Source organism: Palaemon carinicauda, chromosome 22 (genome assembly GCF_036898095.1).
Source record: "Palaemon carinicauda isolate YSFRI2023 chromosome 22, ASM3689809v2, whole genome shotgun sequence".
Taxonomy (NCBI): Eukaryota; Metazoa; Arthropoda; class Malacostraca; order Decapoda; family Palaemonidae; genus Palaemon; species Palaemon carinicauda.
In genome coordinates, this window is record NC_090746.1 from 116,418,618 (window position 1) to 116,438,589 (window position 19,972).

The 19,972-nt window shown below is 40.6% G+C and overlaps 1 protein-coding gene across 1 annotated transcript in view; it reads right to left on the minus strand.

Moving 5' to 3' along the window:
* Positions 1–5,119: 5,119 nt before the first annotated feature.
* Positions 5,120–19,972, minus strand: part of LOC137616716 (malectin-A-like) — a 34,157-nt gene continuing 19,304 nt past the window's right edge. The window contains exons 3-6 of the mRNA XM_068346719.1: positions 14,518–14,643; positions 13,923–14,105; positions 9,469–9,526; positions 5,120–6,372 (exon numbers count right to left, since the gene is read on the minus strand). Of these exons, the coding sequence (XP_068202820.1) occupies positions 6,101–6,372; positions 9,469–9,526; positions 13,923–14,105; positions 14,518–14,643 (639 nt within the window). The 3' untranslated portion in view covers positions 5,120–6,100. The remainder of the gene's footprint in view (positions 6,373–9,468; positions 9,527–13,922; positions 14,106–14,517; positions 14,644–19,972) is intronic.

Here is a 19,972-nt window from a genome sequence, read left to right on the forward strand (position 1 = left end):
AACTAACAAGTGAGCACACAATATCCCTTGTAACCACCTATCGATTTGATTAATTTTTCCTTAAAGTACAGTACAGTATAAGCAACTGTACATAAAAATCATAAATGCTGTGAGTAGGAATTTACAGGGTTCCCAGTAACTTTTAAATAAATTTAGCTTAAAAATTTTCAATATTTCAACGCAACTACCCGAGATTCATGTGCTGAATACAATACAGTACTCACTCGCCATATCACGGTTCAGATAACATGCCCTCAGTATATCACGGTTTGTCTAATTTACTCTATGTACTGTAAATCTAAATCATGGATTCCCCATTATATTGTGGGTTTCTAAAGGTCAATATATATTTGTATTTCTTAAGGTAATAATAATCATTGCCAGTGCGTGGTTGTTAAATACGCGGCAGTTGAGTCGGCCAAAGGCGGAGTGGGCTGCCCTGATCCTGTTCTCCATGTCCTTTTTGCTTGTGGGAGCTGATGTTAGGATGCTCCCTAGGTAGGAGAACTGGTCCACCTGTTCTAACGGTTGGTCATTCACTGTGGTATTGAAGTTCGGGAGCATCAGTCCTGGTGGATGTTGGACGAGGGTCTTGGTTTTGTCTGTGTTGACTTGCATCCCAAAACGTTCGTAGGCAGAGTTGTATGCATCAGCTATTTCTATGATCCTATCCTGGTGTCCATTTGCTTCTTCATAAGCTCGTTTTATCGATGCTTACCCCCTAAATTTATCCTTTTTTTTTTCACATTTTCTTATTTTTCAAAAGATACATGGCCCCAGTAATGTAATGAGACAATCTAGTGGTTAATGATAGGCAGCACGATAAGAGTTAACACATTTCACTTTTCTACGTAGAAGTCACTCGTAAAGGCGTCGTTCTTCTCTTCTGCGTTGTGATAAGTTTTTTTTATTGCATTTTAATCAAATATTTGATTTGTTACCATTTCATCACACGGAAAGCACTAGGTTTTAAATGGCTGTTGTGAGGAATAAGATATATCCCTGTACCTATTAGTAATAATGTTTCAAGTTACTAATTTTGAAACCGTAGAGTGTACATTGCGCAGCATTAAAGTTTTTACATTGTAAGAAGAATGAGTCCCTCACTTCTAAAAACAGCCAAGGAAAATAAATTTGATTTTATGGGGAATTACAGAGGTTGAGAGAGAGAATAGTTGATTTTGTATTGCTAATGATGTGACACGCCAATAATCGCTTACTTGTCAAGTTAGTGATGATCCTTTTTGGGGTTTCAACTTATTTAATCTCAGAAGGCCAGTATGTTTACAATAATTATAAAAACCTACATTCATTGGCATCAGGGGTTAGACCAAAATCGGTAGTAATTCATACTTATTACAAAATTTTGTCAGAACAAAGCCTTCTCAGTCAGTTCAGTCACTTAAAGAAGAAATATGTGCTTCGTTGTTTCCTTCAGAATGTGCCTGCCTTCTGCCACCACTAGACCTGTGAGAGTTACGTGACTGCCGACATTGCTGAGTACATCTACCTGGTCTAAATTATACTGTGCTTGGTTCAATTTCATGCATATCAATCGTCGTCGTCGGCGCCCACTCGTGTCCGAGTATTGGGTTCTGTCGTTAGCCATCAGCCTCCTATCTTTGGGGTGGGTGCTTATGACTGATGTGGCTGTTAAGTCCTAGTCTGTGGTGGAAGAGTCGCGGACAGTGTTCACAAGGGAGGGTAGGTGGTGGGTGGGGCTGTTCTAATCGCTTTCTCCTTCTTCTCCTCCTAGCCTCCTCATTTTGTCTCCTCCTCTCCTCCAAGTCCATGGTGCCATGGTGTACTGTACTCCTCCAGGTTTTCCTGTCCCTGGCTGTTTCTTCCCATGGGGAAGGATCAATGTTAGTTAGAGCCAGGGTGCGCTTTAGTTGATCTTTATAGCGCATTTTCAGGGCTCTTCATGGTTTGGTGCCCTGGGTCAGTTCTCCGTAGAATATCTTCTTTGGGAGCCTAGATGGATTCATCCTATGCACGTGTCCTATCCAGCGGAGGCGGTGGTGGATGATGGTGGCCTCCACGCTGGTCAGCGAGGCATGTTCTAAGACTTCAATGTTGGTGGTGTGGCTCTCCCAGGGGATTTTCAAGATCTGCCTCAGTTTCATTTGTTGGAAGCGTTCTAGGTTTTTAATATCGCTTCTATATAGCGTCCATGTTTCACATGCATACAGGAGCGTGGAGAGGACTACTGCCCTGAACACCATTATTTTGGTGGTCATTGCCAGTGCATGGTTGTTAAATACGAGGCAGTTGAGTCGGCCAAAGGCGGAGTAGGCTGCCCTGATCCTGTTCTCCACGTCCTTTTTGCTTGTGGGAGCTGATGTCAGGATGCTCCCTAGGTAGGAGAACTGGTCCATCTGTTCTAACGGTTGGTCATTCACTGTGGTATTGAAGTTCGGGAGCATCAGTCCTGGTGGATGTTGGACGAGGGTCTTGGTTTTGTCTGTGTTGACTTGCATCCCAAAACGTTCGTAGGCAGAGTTGTATACATCAGCTAACGACTGCAGGTCCTCTGCCGTCTGACCTGGGGTGGCATTGTCGTCAGCATACTGCAGTTCTCGCACTACACACAAGGTGGTCTCGGTTCTGGCACGGAGTCTAGCGAGGTTGAAAACGCCTCCATCCATGCGGAAACATAGGTCGACTGAGGGTGTGTCTGGGGGAATCTCGTTGAGCATTTTTGCGGTGTATAGCGAGAAACACGTTGGGGCCACAACACAGCCCTGCTTCAGGCTGCCGTTGATGGGGAATGGGCCTGAAAGAGAGTTCTGGTGGCAGACTCTCCCAACCATTCCGTCATGGAGGGCACGCACCAGCTTGACAAAATCGGGTGGGCAGCCATATCTTTTGAGGACAGCCCACATGGCAGGTCAAGGTACTTTGTCGAAGGCCTTTTTCAAATCCTAGAAGATGAACATTATGGGCTGTTGTTGTTCGAGGCTTTTCTCTTGTAGTTGTCGCACGCAGAAGATCATGTCTATGGTCCTGCGGGAAGGTCGAAAGCCGCACTGGAACTCTGGCAGGACGTCTTCTGTGAGAATAAGGAGGCGGTCAAGGAGAATCCGAGCGAAAATCTCACTCGCGATGCTTAGTAGTGATATTCCCCGGTAGTTGTTACAGTTCTCCCTGTCTCCCTTCTTGAAGATGGTAATGATGTTTGCATCGCGGAAGTCACTGGGGAGGGTCTTGGTCTCCCATATTTTCAGTATAAGGAGCATCAAACGGTTCCTCAACACGGGGCCACCATGAGTGAGGAGCTCCAACGGGATGTCGTCTGGCCCTGGGGCTTTGCCGGGCTTCATGCACTGCAGGGCCTTGTTGAAGTCCTGCATGGAGGGTGGTAGTGCCATCCAGTGATGGACGGGATGCTGCGGGGTCATTCGCAAGACATCGTCTGGGGTGTCTGCTTGGTCATTGAGGAGGTTCTCTAAGTGAGACCTCCACCTGGCCAGGATGCCCTCGCTGTCGTGATGGTCGTGGCCCCATCCGCGTCCTTCAGGCCGCCCACTGATGACCGTGTGGGACCGAATATTTCCTTTGTTGCTGCATAGAAGTTGCGCAGGTCACGTTGGTCAGCGAAACTCTGTATTTCTGCAGCTTTTCTTTGCCACCAGGTGTTCTGGGCTTCACGGATCCCTCTTTGGCAATCAGCTTCAGCCACCTTGTGAGCACATTTGTTAGCTGCTGTTGGTTGGTTTTCTAAAGTCAGGCGTGCTTGTCGTTTGGTTTCAATAAGAGAGATGGTAGCATCATTCTCATCGAACCAATCCTGCCGTTTCTTGGTGGTGTAGCCTAGTGTTTCCTCCACGGCACGGGCCATGGCGTTTCTGAGGGTGGTCCAGTGGTGCTCAACAGTGGCCTGACCCACGGGGTCTGCGAGGTGACGTTCGCAGGCCTCCTTGTAGTTCTGTGCGACCTGTGGGTTGCGGAACTTGCTACAATCAAAGCATTGGTGTGGTACGCTGTCAGGTGCCCTTCTGGGTGGTCGTAGGGTCGTCACGGAGAGTCGGGAGATGAGGAGTCTGTGGTCCGTCCAGCAGTCGCCCGCTCCGGGCATGGATTGGGTGATGCGGACGTCTCCTCGGTCTCTGGCTCTGATAAGAGTTAACGCATTTGCATTTTAATCAAATACTTGATTTGTTACCATTTCATCACACGGAAAGCACTAGGTTTTAAATAGCTGTTGTGAGAAATAAGATATATCCCTGTACCTATTAATATATCAGTAAATATTACAGTTATCACTATTCATTTCAGCTTCTAAAAGTCTCCACCATGATGATCATAGAAAAATGGCTCATCATTACTTCTTTGATAAAGAATATTTTGATCACTAATCAGCTCTCTCTCATTCTTGCTAAAGCTAACTAAATTTCTATAAACAATTACTACATATTCACCAACACTAGGTTCTTCTAAAATCAACTTGATAAGACGCACTAAGCCAACACCTGAATGACGTCACTCTCAGCCAAGTGTCTACTTCCAAACTTGGAGACGACGTATTTACAAGCGCTGCGTCTAAATCCATTTCAAGCAAAAGCAATGTGGAGACTAGCTCCCACCATACCATTACAGTTTTTTTTTTTTTTTTGCTTGTAAAAAAAAAAATCTGCTTCATAGTTCACAAAGACTGCCTATACATTTATAGATACATGTCACTGACCAATGTCAAGGGGTACATACAAGTCCATAGACTCACGTCATGAAAACCTTACGCAAAAGCTCTAATGGAAGGCCTCTCAACCACGCAAAAGCTCTAATGGAAGGCCTCTCAACCAGCATAGTACATTATCTAAATTCCACTGAATTGGACTTTGAGCTGGAGACTTTGAAATAATAGAATGCTAACAGTAATAGGATTTCTAAGCAGATTATTAGCAGCTAACCAATTACTCCCAAAAAGGAAGTGAGCACTATACTATATAAAAACAGGAAAACAGATAAACACAACTTTTCGTAGCCAAAGCTATAACGCAAGAGATAACTTATCAAAATAGCAGTACAGTAGGTTGCAGAAGATGCTATTCCCTCGTTCATACGTTTCACCAGGGTATCTTTCCTATGGGAACAAAGGGTTTTATATACGTCCCAGCAAAATGTTTTATTCTATTTTTTAATATGTCAAAGCTTTTAATTTCTTCAGTATATGGCACATGAATCGCAGGTAGTTTCATTGAAATAATCCCTTACATTTATATTATCATTTGAATGAATAGCACATAAATCTCAGGTAGCTTCACTTATAAATACTGTTTATGCATGGGAGGATTAGGTTCTCTCACTGCCTGTGTAACATAAATAAAGAGTTACAAGCTACTTCAATGCTACAGCAACATCCACAACCAACAGTTTATGGCTTATGAGAAAAATATTTGCAATTGAATGGAAAAACAATGCTATGATGACAATAGTCGCCATATGATAAAAGTAACTTGGTAAAATGATATAAAAGTAGAATTCATACAAAAAGTATTCTTTGGCAATTCTTGAACTTACAAGACAACTACAGCTATAGGGGATCCATAAACTCATAGTGAAATCAGCAGGCTGCTGTAAGCACCTATTAAAAACCTTTGGCATATATATTTATATATATACTGTGTATAAAAAAGGAGACATGAGAGAGAGAGAGAGAGAGAGAGAGAGAGAGAGAGAGAGAGAGAGAGAGAGAGAGAGAGAGAGAGAGAGAGAGACTAGTATATGTTACATGACAACTCACAAACTTCCCTTCTTAATGACTGAATAATCCTGATGGTGTCTAAAGTTATCCTATTCTGCATTATACTTGAATTATATCTCACATATTTATTTTTCATTATATTCCACAGCACCAAATAATACTTTGACTACATGGATAAGTGTGCGCTTTTAAGAATCATTCTCTTATAATACTGTTGTAGAATCTTGTTATGGCATTCACAAGTAACAAATACTTGGGGTAGAAATTAAAATAAGGGTTCATATTTGTAACAATGATAAAAAATTTACAGGCTATCAATAAATTAAACAAAATTAAAAGAGGACTATCACATAAGGTATCCAAAAACTTTAAAAAAGCATAACAAGGATTTCAACATCACAGTTTACATAGGCAAAACAAAAGGGGAATGGCAGCCCCTATGGCAACAAAAATGGGAAGCATGGAACTTGTGTCGTCGGAAGCATATGGGTTAGGTGTCCGTGGGCCGCTTGGTCGTCGTTTAGCAGTGGACTGTTGCTGTTTGTTGTTGTTGTTGTTGTTATTATTGTTATTGTTGTTGTTGATTTGGTTTCCAGTTGGTAATCTTGAATCCTCTAGATCATTATCTAAATCTTCTTCTCTCGGTAAAGGAGGTAGCTTTGGAACATCTAACGGAATAAGAGAACAACATTCATAAAGATCAGTAGAGTCTAGTTTTGCATAAAACAAACCACTGCCTTTAAGTAGTGAACCAACACCCTTATATGTAATAAAATATTGCTTAAAGGTACTTAGATGAGGAAATGCTCGTATTCGGAGAATTACCACTAAATTGTATCAACATTCTCCTCTTCTTAATGATACTTTTTCCAGCTAGAATTTTTTTTATAATCCAACACTAAAACATTTTCCCGATTAGATTTAGATAAAATTAAAATTCACTAAACATAGTAGTAGCACTAATGGTAATGATGGTAGCAATACACAGGTCACAGGTGTGTATGCTATGACAGTTCCGTTTCAAAACATCATTGGGAGAATGATCATGTTATGGATTGGGGAAGCATTATGTATAAGAGGAGTAACAAAGTAGGTCATACAAGGGTATTAAGCGCCATCCTGGCACATATCCGCAACATCATAGTTGGCAACAAAGTCTTTGCACTAAGAAACAGACATATGCACACACAGTTTATAATTTCATCTTTACACTAAGAAACAGACATACACAAATACCAGTTTATCATTTCATAAGTTTACATAAAGATTAGTTTCTTTTGGGCCCTAACAATGTCTTCCTCATATCTCCCCATACAGGTTGTCTAAGAGGCAGTTGTTACAGAAACAACAGGTACCAGTGCTGAAAGGTGTTTACTACTTCAAAATCACCAGATCACAAATAAGAAGCAGAAATAGATGGATGGCTGCAATTAAGATTATCAAAATGTTTGGCAGAAGGATTTGACAGGATAGCCATTATGTGATCTACACTTCCAATAGGACAGCTGTTCGATGTATTCCCAGAATCGCATCTCTTCTCTAGTCTATTTATGATCGTCATAATTTTATTCAATTGGCTGAAGAGGACCACCATGTAAATAGTAGACAGCTACCACTTTATCTTATTTGGCTTGTATTGTTAAAAATACAGTTTTCTGTAGTAAACATTACAGCAGACTTTCATCAATTATATCTGGTCACAGTACATTGACATATCACAGACATATATTCATAATTTATTGTCCAAATAAGCATATCTTACAAGTATTGTAGATAAAATAATTATTTTCTATAAGTAATTAAAATATAATCCTTACTTTACAGTTTCAGACTAGTATGTTACCTTTGAATTAATATAGGACAGATCTAATATAAATGAAGTCTTTGGAATAACAGAGGCATAAACAACAAGTGTATGATTTTTGTGAAAAATGATATAGATTCAACCTGAAAGTTTAGTAAAAAATCTTACTTATAGAAAATTTTACTAAAGATTTGAGCTATGCAGTACAGTATTTTTAATGAAAGAACCCTGTGAAATGTAGTGTGGCTGGAGTGGAGTTGGCATACTGAACAATAAGTCTATGTGCTACACCAAGCCTCAGTCCACTAACCACTACAAAGTACTAGTGCTTCAACTTCTAATAGCCTAACATAAAAGCGTGGCACTGAGCGGTGAGTAAAAACGTGTGAAGGCTTGTTGGTGGTGAGGAGTTTTGCTAATGATGCATATGCAATGTGGTCTCTTGATGATTATTAGAGCGTTCAGAGTGGTCCTGGTTTCATTGTCTCTCAGGAATTGTTTGCAGAACAAGATATAAGATGGTGCCCTTTATCCCGAACGAGGGTACAAAATCTTGGTCTCGTACACTCGTAACAGGCCAGTGAACACTTGCATCAGATATTGCTCAGAGCCGAGTACGATCTTGGTGAGTAATATTTCTCTGATGATCTTTCCGCACGTACATGGGGAAACATTATTGGAGACACGCAGCTACATCTTTGAGTGAAGTAGCAGCGCTCCGTCAAAGACATTGCATTTGGTACAAGATGGAATAAAGGTGAAAAAGTGGCGCTTACTGATGTTTGTTCCTAAAGGGGTAACTCTGCATGCACTGCTTCCCTCTCTTTCCTAAAAGTGAAAGAGAGATCGTCCAGGAAGGAGAAAAAACGGCAGAGCCCTTTATGCTTAGAGTGTGAGTGCTCGTTCTCGTGAGAAACAAAGCAAATGACGTAAATGTGTGAGTACCTGTACACGTACTGATATGTATACTCGGGGATGGGAATGTTCCCGATACGTACCCTCTCACCTTGTGAACAAGGCGAGAACATACTGGGATCCTTTGGGAGAGAAACATAATGAATCACGGGTCCGCAACTCCTATCAATCGGTTATCCTGGACTTCGAAGATGTCTTATTTATTGTCCTTGAAAAGTCACCTGCTTTGACTCTATGGGAGGACAAGTGGGAAGGTCTCATGATGTTATCCTGTCTCGGAGCGTGGGAAAATCTCATGTAGACTGGCCTCGGAGAACAGAAGGATCTCTGCGTGTAAAAAGACCTCAATGTATCATTGTAGGATGCTGAGAAGAAGCAGGAGACAGATGCCCTATGTATCGAACGATATGATAACGCGAAATGAGTGAAGGCTGATCACTTAGGGGAGACCAAGAGTGGGGAGTGTGTATACATGGTTAGCTTCTAACGCACGAAGATCAAGAGTATGAAGCGCACCAAGCACGTATATGTGGCAGGTAGTGCGGTCTGAGCCCGTACACGTAGGGATCTTGAGAGTATGTGTAGTAAGCAGTTTTAATTGCTGTATCCAACATCACTGACAGCATACTCCTATTAAAGTATGAAGATTTGTATTCATGTAGAAACAAATTATTTTCAAGAAAAAAAATGAAAATTTATTAATGTAAACTCATTACTGTACTCTTATCTTGACAGCCAAACTCATGGTCATTATGTTTAGTCAAAGTTGGTAAAAACTACAATATTTTTTATCAAAGTTGCTACCACAGACCTCTAGGAGCTTTCCCATACATATTCCTATGGTGAGAAACTGGTCTCTTTTCACGGTACTAGTATTGGAGTACAGATGCACCAAGGGCTAGTAAAAGTGACTGGTTTACACTGGGGAAAAAATTCGGTTTCAGTAAATAATTGTATCTGCACCCAGCAATTATTTTGGTAAAATCCATAACTGCCTGACAAATTACCCAAGGCTCAAAATTTCAAAAAACTAAATCTTACTTACCATCCAATCTTCCTTTGATAACAAAAACTGCATTAACTTTAGGATTGTCCTTATATCCCTGAAATAAAAGACGAAAGTGATTAGCAACAATCTCTCCCACGGAGGTGTACATTTATCATAATGTATAAAACAACAAGACAATACACTACTGTAATAACCACCCTTATTTATAGGACCTTACCGGGAGGCTTAAGGGAAGAATTCTTTATGATTGACTAATTACTCAGCCTTAAATGGTTGCTCTAAACTAAACTACCTAGGCTTCTTACCTCTTACACACTTTTCTTTTCATTTGTTACTAACGCTTAAAATACATAATTGTGGTTGGTGAAATAATTTATAACAAATTTGTAAGTAATTTGTATTTTTCCTAGTATACAAACCTGGAGCTATTTATAGGGTATACTTTCGGCGTAGCTGAAAGAAGAGCCATGATAATTTTAGTGAGGGATAACTACCCCATCCGCTAGTTAGCGGGTGGGGGTGGGGTAGACTGGCTACCCCATCCGCTAGTTAGCGGGTGGGGGTGGGGTAGACTGGCTACCCTGCCCGCTAGTTAGCGGGTGGGGATGGGGTAGACTGGCTACCCCGCTCACTCACACCTCTCGGCTGAGTAACACTTTGCTTTATGGCAGGATTTCTCGGGGGACAGGGTGGCAGGCCAATTTGTATAAATAGCTCCAGGTTTGTATACTATGAAAAATACAAATTAATTACAAAATTTGTTATTTGTTCTGACGTAGATGCAAACCCTCCACTATTTATAGGGTGACTTACTCTTAGCAGGGAGGAAGTCCTCACCAACTGGCCTTGGTCATGACCCGGGGTCCTCTCTATTTCGATCTGTGATCGATAGTAGAAGAGACCCTACCCTCGCTAAAATCAAGTGCCGATATGAGGTAATGCACTGATAGCGGCCTGCAGAAGCTTGTGTGTGAGTGGAACTAACAGTGTGGCTTGTCTTTAACATAGGAACTCGAGTACAAAACCTATTGTTCTTATGACTTACCCAATACCCTCCCTCAAAAAGGTATTGGGGATGTAACAAAGTATTCTTCTATACTTAGGAGGCACAAGGGAAATGGGTCTTACCTGCAGAGAGGTGAGGTCAGCTATGCTGAGGCTTGTGGAGCTGTTTTCCCCAGAGGGGAGAAGGTGAAAGGAAGATAGGAGCCAGGGATTCTTACTCATTCACCCCAGACTAATCCGGGTAACCTCAGCCCTCAACCCTCTGCTACTTGTCCATCAAGGAGCCTGAGGTGCTTAGACCATTTGTTGTGCGACCACCACAGGACTGATGGAAAAGGTCTCTATGTTCTTGTGGGTTACGTCTTTGCAGGTAGTGGGCCGTGAAGGTTGATTAATGCTTCCACATGCCCACTTAAAGTGTCTGCGCCACAGAGTAGTTTCTTGAACGCCAGGGACGTAGCAACGCCACTGACGTTACAAGCTCTGGGTCTTAGGATGGAGGAGAGTCTAGATTGAGAGCAACCTCAATTGCCTTCCGGTCACAGAGGAGAAGGAAATCCTTGAGATCCTCCACTTGACCTTCCCCGCGCTGGTCAACAGTGCCGACACACAGGGGCGAGCTGGTATCTTTCTTTAAAGCTAACCCCACAGACTCCTCACTGGGTAAAACCCCAGTTGATGGGTTTTCGGTTACCAAACGAAGACTCTTTATTCGAAATGGGCTGCACCTAGGGCACAGCACACTCGGATTTTGAGTCTTGGCAATCCACTCAGGGACGCCACTGAGGATTACTTCTCCCCGTCCCCTAGAGTAGGAGACATCAGAAGATGGATCATACAACACACTAACTCTCTTGGTCAAAGCCAAAGGGAGTAGAAAGGCCGTCTTCCATGTAAGGAAGCGATCTGCTGCCTGGCATAAAGGTTCATAGAGAGGGGCCTTCAGAGACTGAAGGATCCAAACCTTGTTCCCAGGAGGAGGTTGAGATCTGACAGGGGACAGGTTATCTCAAACTTGTATAAGTAAAGGCATCGATGGGAGAGAATCCCCTTCCACGACATCAGTCACAAAGGACCGAACACTTCGCCTGGAAGACCAACGCTGAAAAGTGTCTGAGGTGACTAAACATCTTTTCTGCAACTCGTTACGAAAGGCCTCTCAGAGAGGTGGTGTAGGATTGTCCCAGGCGTGAAGTCGAAGCAAAGCTAAGGCTTAGGAAAGTGTTAACATGTGGCTGCTTGGAAGATCGTGTCGTGGAGGAAGATCCCTCGGAACTCCGTCAGGAGCTGTAGAAGGTTCGGGAACCATTCTGCGGGGTGCCATAGCGAAGCTATTGGAACTCCATCAGGGGCTGCAGAAGGTCTGGGGACCATTCTGCAGGATGCCATAGCGAAGCTATTGGATTCATTGATAAGATCTTGCTTATCCAGACTTGGCTGAGGACTTTTTCACCAGACCGAATGGGGGTAAAAAAGGCACACCTCTAGGCCGCCCCACCGATCTTGGAATACATTTTGAATGAGGGCCTGGTGTTCCGGGACTGGAGAACAGTCGAGCGGAAGCCTGAAGTTCAGGGCCGCTGCGAGCATAACCACAGTCGGGGACTTCACAAAGTTAAGACTTTGTTGGATAGAAGATGATTCCAAGACACTAGGAGCCCACTATCCGGGTGGTTCTGCAAGCACATGACGCAAGCAGATGAGGGCAGCTAGTTGTCCTCTGTCCGTCTGAGGCTTCGTACTGCTAGATGGTTTATACGTATATACACTCATATATATGTAAGATAAATGAAAACACACACAAGAGAAAAAAAAATGACAGAAAAACAATCAAGGCAAGTCTTTGCGGGAGAGAAAGGCAGCATGTCCGTCCTCTACCGAGCCATAAAGTAAAGCAGTTACTCAGCCGAGAGGTGTGAGTGAGCGGGGTAGCCAGTCTACCCCAACCCCCACCCGCTAACTAGCGGATGGGGTAGTTATCCTTCACTAAAATTATCATGGCTCGTCTTTCAGCTACGCTGAAAGTATACCCTATAAAGAGCAGAGGGTTTGTATCTACATCGGAACAAATCTAGTATACTGTATGTATGAATAATTCAACTCAAATAAAAGTGTCTGACAAAATGGCATTAAAAAAAACAAAAGCATAAATATAGTAAATACTCTTCATCAATCTATGGCTAGCTAACTGATTATTCAAAGTTCGAGCTGGATTATGGCATAATCTAAACTAGAACTTAACTGTTGACAAGGCCAGTGTTTACCTATACTGAACCTATTTTCTACTTAACCCTCTAGGGTTTGTTGGTGCGTCATCCATTCACGTAGCTATTTAGAAAACTTATTCAGTTTTCTAATGCAGATTTCAGTGGTTGACACGAGACATCATTGCATAAATACAGTAAATACTCTTCATCAATCTATGGCTAGCTAACTGATTATTCAAAGTTCGAGCTGGATTATGGCATAATCTAAACTAGAACTTCAACTGTTGACAAGGCCAGTGTTTACCTATACTGAACCTATTTTCTACTTAACCCTCTAGGGTTTGTTGGTGCGTCATCCGTTCACGTAGCTATTTATAAAACTTATTCAATTTCTAATGAAGATTTCAGTGGATGACACGAGACATCATTGCTCACCGTTAAAAAGTTTCTCCCTTTACTTGAGATACTACGCTTTAAGTGTAATAACACTATCAAGAAATCACAAAACTTTTATGCCTACAGAATACTGATTAACACAGGAATAAAATTACAATAAAGTGCCATGTAAATTACCTGGGAGTCATTATCTGTTACAACATAACAAGATTTTGTTGATGGAATCATTTGAGCCAGAAGGCCAACAGAATTTATTATAGTTTTGTCTGGAGCCTGGCTCTGGGTTATCACTTGTACCAGAAAATTTTAAAAAGATTCAGAGGTTACTGTATTATTATATGTTATTACTATTAGCCTTATTATTAGGTAGTTTAACTAGAAAACAAATAAAATACTCTTTCTTTCAAAAGGGTGGCCTTAAAGACTCGTCTCAAAAACTGTTTCAATAATCAGCACTTCTTGAAGTATTTCATACTTTAGTTCAATAAAATTATTTAAGTTTAGTTGACCTACAATCTCTACATATTGAGACTGGATCATGCTGGCTATTCAATAAAAAATTTATAGCAACAAGGGTCAAGACAGATAAGGATCTAATTGGCTTCACTATGAGAATTTCATTGATATTCAGCATGAAAAATTTCTCATTTTGTGGATCCAAGGTTTTCTTAAAATAGTAATATTTTGTATCACCAGTTTCCTATAAAATCATCATTGCTGTTATTTGAGATTACCTGGGACATGGTCTCTAAGGGACTGGTGTGGACTCCCATAATACAAAATTAACTTCTTTTGTGATCTTAAAAATTTGCCATATCTATATACACTCCAGGAGGAGTAATAACATCATTTACAATAAAATACCAATAAATGGAGACTTGCCTTTACAAATTCCACTTTTACTTTGGAGCCCTTAACACTGCTCTCTTGCCCAGCTGCTTGAAGTGTGTTGCCAATAATTGTAAAGGGAATGTATTCATCGTAAGCTACGCCTCGCCCAACTCTACCAAATATATCAAGGGCTGGAACCACAGTATGTTCTCCATTTAAGAGGACATCAAAAACCTGAGAAAAATCACATAAGACGGGGTTTCATTCTTTTCAAACTAAGTTTAGAAAGGACAAAGACAGGCGAGATCAGAGTAAATATCATTACATAAAATTTTTCATAAAAACAGTAGCACAATTAATAAGCGAGATGTATTACCTAACTTTAAGTACAGAATCTTATACTCTCAATTTATATGTACAAAATAAACATAGGACTCACTGCATGACATACTCGCAGAAAATATTTCTAAAATACTCATTACTGCACAGTACTTCCTATTGAGTAAAAGTTTAACTAATACTTAGACAAAACCCATAATTTCAGAACAAATTTTCTAAGATGCCTTAAAAGAGGGAGGAAATTCTTAAGTTAATAAAAGACAAATAAATAAGGGATGTTTGATGCGAATGCAAATCTTATACATACCTTTTGATCAGGAGCATTAAAATAAACTTCAGAGAATTTCAAAACTAGCACATAATCTCCATCCCCTTTTAAAGGTATGTCATAGCCAAAGGTCGAGTGATGGTAGCGCTCCGTTTGATATAACACCTGAAACAGAAACATATATCTTCATTTTCAATAATAGTTGGTATCTTTTTAAAGAAAATACATTACCAGAGTACCAGACTGTGGGTAAAAAACAGAATTTTAATAATAAAATCTCTAATTTCTATTCTCTCCTGATGTTCATATTGCTTCTTCTCCAGAAGCTTGGTTTAATCAACACTTACCCATAAAATTTTTAAATTTTCCAATCTTCTCTTTCCCTTCAATAATTGCATGCCCTTAACAAAGGAATGGAACCTTCTAGCAGTAAGTGGTAAGAAGTCTATGATAAAAGTGTGAAAGTCTTCCTCCTTCTGGAATTTGCAGGGAAGGACTGTCGTAGCAATTTTTGATAAGATCTTCAGATTCAGGTTGGCAATTCTTCCGGAACGTCTACTAGAGCGGAATCTTGATGCTCTACCGCTGTTAAGAAAGGAATTCCTCAAAAGAGAAAATTCTAAGGCTGATGAAACTACTGGCTCAAAGGTCAAAACTTGGGTATCCCCAGAAAGTGACCTCAAAGCATCACTTGAGTCCTGGTACGCACTTGAGCAAATCAATGAATGCTTCTGCGCCTCAAACACTGTCTCAGCCATTGAGGCACAGGGTACTCATCAAATGTTCAATAACAACAGACTTGGTTAACAAAATTTCAAAGTTATGACAACCTGTACGACATAAAAAAGAGCACTCATATCATTTTACCGAATGTTTTTTCTGTTCTGTAAGATATACAGATTAATAAATTTATTTCATAAACAAATTAATATACTGTACTATAAGTGAAGTTTGAATTTCCTTTTGGCTTCTTTTCAAAGATAAATCTTAGATATACATAACTTTATTTTAATAATCTCTATTATGCGGCACAACTAGGACCAGAGTTCCTAATAATGTGACTGATTTTTTAGGATATCTGAATACTCTTTTAATTACCATAACAATTTTAAAAACAAGCAGATCTTTATATAGCAAATAAAAAATAAATATCATTATCAACATTAGTAAGTAATATGAATACAGTGCATCTTAGTGATACCCTATACATTTAGAGAAAAATTGTTTTAGGATACAAGGATTTTTAGCTGTGCTCATTCCCAGAACGAATTAAACTCATAACCCAAGGTACAGTACTACTTTATATCTACAATATATCCTATCAAACTAGCTATATTGCATCCAATGACCATATCCTCGGATCTGGTATTGTACAGCAAAAGCCTTCTTGTTATAGAAACATGTTGCAAACAAGTCCGCAATTTGCCTTCACCAATACTTCCACAGTTAAAGACACACTAAGGAATGGGAAGGTCAATAATTCAGACGAAACAATTTTGTTGCTCAGCTGGATGTATACTAGGGTAGTCGTATTGTCCAAATAAAATGCTGTCTCTTTCCAACCACCAGTAAACTTTGTACACCAACAGTAACACCAAACAGTTGATGAGCATTGAAGGATACCCAAGAGTTGCACTTGAACCAATGTTTGATTAGTCCAAGTAGAGAAATCAGGTCAAGAATTTGACGGTGCCAGATTTTGTGTTATACTGCAGCATAGAGTCGTTTTATGGGTATATATGTGGTCATCACATTTTTTCGCTCTACGACTAAAATTATAGAAGATATATAAGATTTTCTAGAAAAATTTAAATATTTTTTAGTCCGAATCTAGTAAGGGCCGGGGTCAGAAAAAAGGTCAAGAATTTGACGGTGTCACATTTTGTGTTAGACTGCAGCAAAGTCGTTTTATGGGTATATATGTGGTCATCGCATTTTTTCGCTCTACGATTAAAATTATAGAAGATATATAAGATTTTCTTGAAAAATTTCCATATTTTTTAGTCCGAATCTAGTGGGCCGCCCCGGGGTCAGAAAAAAGGTCAAGAATTTGACAGTGTCAGATTTTGTGTTAGACTGCAGCATAGAGTCGTTTTATGGGTATATATGTGGTCATCGCATTTTTTCGTTCTCCGACTAAAATTATAGAAGATATATGAGATTTTCTTGAAAAATGTCCATATTTTTTAGTCCGAATCTGGTAAGGGCCAGGGTCAGAAAAAAGGTCAAGAATTTGACAGTGTCAGATTTTGTGTTAGACTGCAGCATAGAGTTGTTTTATGGGTATATGTGTGGTCATCGCATTTTTGGGCTCTCGGACTAAAATTATAGAAGATAGACAAGATTTTCTTGAAAAATGTGTCCATATTTTTTAGTATGAATCTAGTAAGGGCATGACAGTCAGACTGAGTGTAGGAACAGGTCTACAGTACCTCGATAATTAAAGGGTTTTTCTCTAGCATAAGACACAGTGTTGCGTAGGGCGAGCTTCTATCCCATTGGTTCCTGGACGAAAGTTTCTGAAACTCCGGTGGAACTCTGGATCCACTTCAATCCAGCTCATAAAGGTTCCATAAGGGCGACCATTACGACCCTGGCAGGAATGTACTGAGTTCAACTTAGTCAAAAAGTACACACACTAACTCACAAATAAAGAATACTAACTCACAAATAAAGAATACTAACTCACAAATAAAGAATACTCAATTGAACAATGCCAACTACACAAAGACACAAGCACAAGCACTATAAGAGCATGGAGCGGGCGATGCGATTGTGCAAGCGTAGGAGTGAAAACAGGAAACGTCCAACTGCCGTCACGGCCAGAAGTGTTGTGGGTAAACGCTTGAGACAAGCATAACCCATCATATGCAGTAGCTACCCAGCAACGCAGGATGACGTAATCCTCCGATTTCTTTTTTGATTGTCTGGCCGTAGAAAACGAAACCAGAAGTAACACCAATAAATGACAGAAGTTTGTATCAGCATAGGAGTAAATGTTCATACGAAAGGAAATTTTTGCTCACAGACCAATTCAATGATTGTAAAGCAATTAGCATTTGTGTCCTCAAACTGTTACCCAACATGTTCATACTACATTATATTCAGAATCACAAGTAATCCATGGTACTTCTGTACTCAAGAGCAGCAGTAAAAATAATAATAATAATAATAATAATAATAATAATGTAATAATAATAATAATAATAATAATAATAATAATAATAATAATAATAACAACAATAATAATAATGATATTTTGATTATAAAATAAATTTTTGAATATACTTACCCGGTGAATATATAATAGCTGACGTCTCCGACGGCTCGACAGATTCCAAAAAGTCGCGAGCGATCGCCGTGAAGGTTGCGGGTGTGACCACCAGCGCCGACTATCGGCCAGATACCGCATATACTTGTAAACATCTCCAGTTCTTCTCAGTCCCCTAGGTCTCTATCGGGGAGGAAGGGAGGGCCTTTAATTTATATATTCACCGGGTAAGTATATTCAAAAATTTATTTTATAATCAAAATATCATTTTTAAATATTAAACTTAGCCGGTGAATATATAATAGCTGATTCACACCCATGGTGGTGGGTAGAGACCAGTATTAATACATTAAAGGCGTATATGCTCAAGAGTTTTTGACAATTATTCAAAAAACAGACTTAAGTATAGGTACCTGGTAAGGAAGCAGACTCTGATTATTACTCTGCCTCATTAGTCCGCTATCCTCATGAAGCCCAGCGATCCTCTTAGGGTGCCGAAAGACTCCCAGGATCTGCTATAACCATGGTAAACACCCCTATAACAGGACCTCATCAATACCCTTAATCTGGGCGCTCTCAAGAAACAATATTTTGACCACCCGCCAAATCAAAAAGATTGCGAAAGACTTCTTAGTCTCCCGTACAACCCAAAATAAGATTAAAAATTTCAAGAGTAGATTAAAAGGATATTGGGATTAAGGGAATGTAGTGGTAGAGCCTTCACCCACTACTGCACTCGCTGCTACGAATGGTCCCAGTGTGTAGCAGTCCTCATAAAGAGTCTGGACATCTTTCAAGTAATATAAAGCGAAAACCGACTTGCCTCTCCAAAAGGTCGCGTCCATAATACTTTTAATGGGTCTATTTTGCTTAAACGCTACAGAAGTTGCTATCGCTCTAACTTCATGAGCCTTGACTTTAAGTAAATTATGATCCTTCTCACTTAATTGAGAGTGTGCCTCCCGAATCAAAAGTCTAATAAAATAAGACCACGCATTCTTAGACATAGGCAAAGAGGGCTTTTTAACAGAGCACCATAAAGCCTCTGAACAACCTCGTCGCAGTTTAGTTCTGGATAAACAAAAATTAAGAGCTCTAACGGGGCACAGCACTCTTTCAACTTCATTCCCCACAATCTCAGAAAGACTGGGGATTTCAAATGATTTAGGCCAAGGACGAGACGGAAGTTCATTCTTGGCCAAAAAAACCAAATTGAAGAGCGCATACTGCTTTATTAGCGGAGAAACCGATGTTCTTGCTAAAAGAATGTATCTCACTAACCCTTTTAGCCGAAGCCAAGCTCACCAAAAAAAAAGTGTCTTGAGGGTAAGATCCTTCAGGGAGGCTGAATTTAATGGTTCAAACCTGTCTGACATAAGGAACTGTAGGACCACGTCCAAGTTCCAAGCAGGAGTCGAAAAATGACGCTCCTTGGAAGTCTCGAAAGACTTAAGCAGGTCTTGGAGATCTTTGTTATTAGATAGATCCAAACCCTTATGCCTGAAAACAGAAGCTAACATGCTTCTGTAGCCTTTAATGGTGGATGCAGAGAGGGAGCGACCGTTTCTCAGATAAGGCAGAAAATTCACAATCTGCGCTACAGAGGCACTTGGAAGAGGAAATAGAGGAGGACTTGCACCAGTCTCTAAATACCTCCCATTTCGACTGATAGATCCTGATGGTAGAGGATCTTCTAGCCCTCGCGATCGCTCTAGCTGCCTCCTTCGAAAACCCTCGAGCTCAAGAGAGTCTTTCGATAGTCTGAAGGCAGTTAGACGAAGCATGGGGAGGCTTTGATAAAATCTCTTTACGTGAGGCTGTCGCAAGAGATCCATCCGTAACGGCAGACTTCTTGGAACGTCTACCAGCCATAGAAGTACCTCTGTGAACCACTCTCTCGCGGGCCAGAGTGGAGCAACCAATGTCAACCTGGTCCCTTCGTGAGAGGTGAACTTCTGCAGCACCTTGTTTAGGATCTTGAAAGGTGGAAAGGCATAAACGTCCAGGTGAGACCAGTCCAGCAGGAAAGCATCTATGTGGGCTGCCTCTGGATCTGGAACTGGAAAGCAGTAAGTCGAGAGCCTCTTTGTCAGAGAGGTCGCAAAAAGATCTAAGGTGGGTTGACCCCATGTCATCCATAGCTTCTCGCACACAGTCTTATGCAACGTCCACTCCATGGAGATGACTTGTCCTCTTCTGCTGAGGCAGTCCGCCAAGACATTC